Here is a 5,743-nt window from a genome sequence, read left to right on the forward strand (position 1 = left end):
TTGATTCTAGCGAAATACAATGGCGAGGCTGCTGAATTCACCGGCTTCTGGAGCCAATTCGAATCGACAGTGGATTCAAAAACCAACTTATCAAAGGTACAAAAATTCACGTACTTAAAATCGTACTTAGAAGGACCCGCCCTCAGGGCTTTAGAAGGTATGAAGCCCTCTGATGAAAATTATAAAGAGGCGATTAGGATATTACATAATAAGTTTGGTAGAGAAGATTTAATTGTTAATGTTCACATGCGAAACCTTTTGAACCTTGAATCAGTTAAGAGCGCTAGTGATTTAGTAGGTTTAAGAAAACTGTATGACGCGTGCGAAATGAATATCCGTAGTTTAAGATCTTTGGGTCACGATACCGCCGTAAACGGATCTTTTTTGTGTCCGAAAGTGATAGGAAAGGAAATAAGGTTAGAGTATACTAAGTCTCTGGGGTCAAAACCAGCTATGGATGTAAATGCTGTAGTCAGGGTTGTTTGATTTAAATCAGTTTGATTTAAATCACTGATTTAAATCATGATTTAAATCAACAGATTTTTTTAAAAAAATCATTTGATTAAAATCAAGAATATATTTTTATTTTTAAAAAATGTTTTCTAAGATTCCAAGAAGCAGTTTAAGAAACTCGAGAAGAAACTTAACTAGAAAAGACCTAAAATTTAAAATAATCATGGTTTTGGTATATTTCAATGTAAGTTTTTCCCAGTACTCCAGTTTGTCTTGCTGGAAAGGCTAGGAAATGAGATAGCAGTCAAGCTAGTCTTTTTATACAAGCATATGAATTGTAATAATATCCAATAGCTGCTTAAATGTCATGATTATTTTGCTTTTGGTTAATTTTGACTGAAAAGTTTTCATGTTGGTAATTTACTACCTATTAGTTCAATAAAAATCAAAAAAATCAAATAAATCAATTAAAATCAAAAAAATCCGATTTAAATAAAAAAAATCGATTTTTTTGATTTTTTTGAAAAAATCAAAAAAATCAACAACCCTGGCTGTAGTTGAATTTCCAGGTGGAAATAGAGAAACCTGTGAATTATTAGGGGAAATGCATGGTCAAGGACCATCAAAATCGGAATTCGGGTCACAAGACAAATTTAAACCAAGGCTTTCAAATAAATTTGAAAGTCATAAACCTAGACAACACTCGGCCAGTGTATTCGCTACCCAAATCGGACATATAACCTTTTACTGCATATTCTGTGGAGAAGAAGGTTACACTACCACTAACTGCACTAACTTTACGCTCGAAGAAAAAAAGAAAATGGTTTTGGAGAGTAACAGGTGTTACGTATGTCTCAAATACGGTCACTCAGCTAGAAAATGCACGTCGCGCTTCAATTCGTGTAAAATCTGTCAAAATAATCATAACGCTGCGGTCTGTGCAAAAAATGAGGTAAATAAACCTAAAATATCAAAAAATTCGGCAACCACGGTCGTGACGGTCCAAAAATCAGAACCCTCGGAAGAAAATTTAGAAATACGCGCGAATTAGGTCACGTGTGGAGTTGGGAAAACGGTGTTACTCCAAACGGCGCGCGCCTTAGCGAAACATCCAGCCGACGGCAGAGGAGAAATATTACGCTGTTTGTTAGATTCGGGAAGCCAAGCCAGCTTCGTTCTGGAAGACTTATCAAAAAGGTTAAACCTGCCTGTAGTCGGAAAATGTCCTGTAACCATAAGTAACTTCGGAAATGAAACTCCTTCTACAATCGAAAGAAGATTAGTTAGAATCAGTCTTGAAAACACGGAAATCCCAAGCGAAATAATTGAAATCACAGCCGCGTGGAGGTTCCATTTATCTGTGAAACGGATCCCAGCTCAGATTGAGAAAAAATCAAACGCCATATGAAGAAAAAAGGGCTTCAACTAGCCGACAATTCAAGCTCGGGTACCAACATAGACTTTCTCATCGGAGGTGATTGTTATTGGGAATTCGCCACTGGGCGAGCGGAACGAATCTCGAAGGCACTCGTAGCGGTGGAAACCACCCTAGGATGGGCGGTTCAAGGACCGGCAAAATTTACAAGTTTTACGGTTGGAAGCTACGCGGTCAACGTGTTAAAGATCGGGATAGACGAAAAAACTATCGCCCGAACTCTGGAATCTTTCTGGACACTCGAGGGCATGAGAATTAACGAAGAAGCAAATGAACCCACGGAAAGTGAAACATTTGTCAAATTTCAAGACGAAATAAAAATAGAAGAAGGTCGCTACAGCGTGACCTTTCCTTGGAATCGGAAGAAAACAGAGCTAGCGGATAATTTAACCATAGCCACAAAGAGGATGGACGGTCTCGTCCGGAAATTTCAGAAAGACCCAGAACTTTACAACGAATACAAAGCTGTAATTGAAGATCAATTAAACCAAGGGATCACAGAAAAAGTGGAAGAGGAAGTCTCCGCCCCAATCGGAACTTATTACGTCCCTCACCAGCCCGTCACGCAAAAGGACAGAGCTACTACGAAATTAAGGGTAGTCCTGGATGCGTCATCTCTTAACGACTGCATGACGTCCGGACCAAATCTGAATCCTGATTTGCTACAATTATTATTAAAATTTCGCTGGCACAAAGTAGCAGTCAGAGCTGATATCGAAAAAGCATTTCTCCAGGTGGCGCTGCAAACTAAAGAAAGAGACTCTGTGAGATTTCTCTGGACAAAAGAAAACGGAAGCGGGACAATCATCGAAAATGATTACCAGATCCTAAGGATGGCTCGCGTCCCCTTTGGAGTGACCGCCAGCCCTTTCCTGCTGGCCGCCACTATTAAAACCCACCTGGGAAAGTACCAAGAAGACCTACCGGAAATATTCGATGCGTTGAACGAAGGTCTCTACATAGACGATCTAGTCAGCGGCGGAACTGATGTCGAAACAGCTCACGAATTGGCCATCAAAGCCACGAAAATCCTTAAAGATGGAAAAATGAATCTGCGAAAATGGCAGACAAATTCCTTGGAATTGAGAAAAACTTGGATGAAAGAAGCGGAACTACAAGAAAATGTAATCAAATATGACGGCAAAATTGAACCGGAAGAAGAAAAAATACTCGGGTTGATCTGGAACCCAACCACGGACATTTTATCGGTTGACTTATCAAAACTATGCTCGGCGCCAAAGACCATAGCGATTACAAAACGGTCTTTCTTAAGTATGGTCGCACAGATTTTCGACCCCGTGGGCATCCTATCCCCCTTCGTAATACGCGCCAAAGTATTGTTCCAAATTCTTTGGGAGAAAAAATTAGCGTGGGACGAGAAGCTTCCCGAAGATGTAACGCCCCTTTTGGAAATTGGCGCGAAGAATTGGTAGAGCTCAGAAATTTAACAATAGCTCGATGCTATTTTTCTAATATCGAAAACAAAATCGAAAAATTGGAATTACACTGCTTTACTGACGCCAGTCAAAGGGCCTATGCGGCAGTAGTTTATTTACGTTGCGTCACGAAAAATAAAATCGTCACAACGTCCTTCGTTACTTCAAAAACGAGGGTAGCTCCACTGAAAGAAATAACAGTTCCCAAACTGGAACTCATGGCTTGCCTCCTCGGAGTAAGGTTGGTAAACAATGTAAAAACCACCTACAAAGGGGAAAATTTCGAGCTGAAATGTTGGACCGATTCAACGATTGCCTTAAGCTGGCTAAGAAGTCCCTCAAAAACATGCAGACCATTTGTTCAAAATAGAACCATGGAAATACAAAAACTCGAAATTGGTCATGGTGCCCCGGAAGTCAAAATCCGGCCGATATTCCTTCATGCGGAGCTACTGCGAAGGAGTTGATGGAAAAACAGGAGTGGTGGGAAGCCCCCCCCCCCATGGCTAAAAGAAGAGCAAACAAAATGGCCTGACAATAAAGAAGGGGAAACTGAGAAACATAATCTCGAAGAGATAGAAAAGGAAAGAAGAAAATTAGTCATGGTTATTGAAGTAAACAAACCATTCGGTATTCACAATATAGTGGATCTTAATGGACACAACTCTATCAACAAAAGCTTTCGGATCGCAGCCTATGTCTATCGATTCATTTCGAATTTAAAACAAGAAAGAAAAATTACGGGACCCATATCGTCGGAAGAATTAACAAGGGTCGAAATTAAATTCATTCAAGACATTCAAAAACAAGACTACGGATTGGAAATTACAACCTTAAAAGAAAACAAAGCGATTCCTAAAACTTCAAAAATAGCCACGCTTGACCCTAAACTAAACGATCAAGGACTTCTTTGCCTCGGCGGACGACTAGAGGAAAGCTCATTTAGCTACGCTACGAAACATCCGATCATAATTAACCGGAACCAAAATTTAGCTAGATTGTTGATGATTCGTAGTCATGAAGAAGTCGCCCACGAAGGGATTCAAGCAACCGTCACTCAAGCTAGGGAGCGGTATTGGGTGATTGCGGGAAGACAGCTGGCCCGTAATGTCGTAAGACATTGTTTCAAATGCAAAAAATACCACGCAAAGCCATTGGACGCCCCTATGGGGTTATTACCCGGAAACCGAATCACGGAATCACCACCGTTTACCGTGATTGGCGTGGACTTCGGAGGACCTCTGATGGTCAAAGTCGGAAAGGACGTAGAAAAAAGTTACGTTTGCCTATTCACGTGTTGCGTAACGCGGGCCGTCCATTTAGAACTTGTGCCCACCCAAAGCACCTACGAGTTCTTAATGGCCTTTCGACGCATGATATCTCGGCGAGGTTCCCAACCTCGGTCTACTCGGACAATGGAAAAAGTTTTAAACGGGCAAAAGATGATTTGAAAAAATTATTTGAAAACATTCAAAGCGATGAAGTGAGGCAATTTTTTTGCCACAAGAATATTGAATGGAGATTCATAGTGGAACACGCGCCCTGGTGGGGCGGACACTACGAACGTTTAATAAAATCTACCAAAGTGATTTTGCGAAAAATTCTCGGAAAGGCTCTTCTAACTTACGCGGAATTAGAGACAATTCTAACGGAATGCGAGGGAGTAATAAACTCGCGTCCCATCACGTACACGCTAAACAACGGAAACGAACCAGAGCCCTTGACCCCCGCGCACCTGTTAATCGGCAAACGCGTAACATGTCTCCCGCCCCTAAATCCAAAATTCTTGACTACTCCAAAAAATAAAAATGAATTCGTGAAACGTCTACGTTATAGGATAAATCTAACGGAGCGGTTATTCAAAAGATGGAGATTAGAATATTTGTTAGAACTCAGAACGGCACACCATATCAAGTTGGCAAAAACCTGTGCTAAAATAAAAGTAGGGGATGTAATGATAGTGCATGAGGACATGACTCCTAAACACATGTGGAAACTGGGCTTGGTTACAGAAATTATTGAAGGTAGGGATGGAAATGTTCGGGCCTGCATAGTTAAATTATATAAAAAAGACTTGGTTTGCCCAAGCCTTAAAAACAAAACGATAAGAGTTTTTCCAGTTGTCTGAAGCGCAGATATTATTTTTTTCTATTGAATTTTAAAGACAATCCGTATTTTACTACTCTGTAGAATTTAATTCAATCACCTGATTTTACTGCTTATGGATTAGTTTCCTATAAATTAATTGAAATAAAAAATTACTTATCTCAGATTTTTCAAGAACGATTCCATTTTCGTGAAACATTTTATCGTGAATTTTTTTCTTTTCAAGGGAGAACGTACTTTAATTTTCAAATAATACTCTCATTAATAATGTATTATATGCGGTCTTTTCGAATACAAAGGGGGCTGTTATCAC

General features: G+C 40.0%; 2 protein-coding genes across 2 annotated transcripts; both read left to right on the forward strand.

Moving 5' to 3' along the window:
* Positions 1-1,857: 1,857 nt before the first annotated feature.
* Positions 1,858-3,321, forward strand: LOC149682784 (uncharacterized). The gene has a single exon (XM_089834390.1). The coding sequence runs from the start codon at positions 1,858-1,860 to the stop codon at positions 3,319-3,321; it is 1,464 nt and encodes a 487-aa protein (XP_089690516.1).
* A 605-nt stretch (positions 3,322-3,926) lies between these two features.
* LOC149682785 (uncharacterized) lies at positions 3,927-4,775 on the forward strand. Its single transcript, XM_089834391.1, has one exon. It carries the CDS (start codon positions 3,927-3,929, stop codon positions 4,773-4,775), a length of 849 nt encoding a protein of 282 aa, XP_089690517.1.
* Positions 4,776-5,743: the final 968 nt, after the last annotated feature.

This window comes from Phalangium opilio, unplaced genomic scaffold, assembly GCF_054372755.1.
Source record: "Phalangium opilio isolate 3A_F unplaced genomic scaffold, DU_Popi_V2 ptg000038l_1, whole genome shotgun sequence".
Classification (NCBI taxonomy): domain Eukaryota; kingdom Metazoa; phylum Arthropoda; class Arachnida; order Opiliones; family Phalangiidae; genus Phalangium; species Phalangium opilio.

Excerpts from the sequence above, each read along its gene's own strand:
- LOC149682785 (XM_089834391.1), top strand. The coding sequence starts at position 3,927 with ATGGTTATTGAAGTAAACAAACCATTCGGTATTCACAATATAGTGGAT.
- LOC149682784 (XM_089834390.1), top strand. The coding sequence starts at position 1,858 with ATGAAGAAAAAAGGGCTTCAACTAGCCGACAATTCAAGCTCGGGTACC.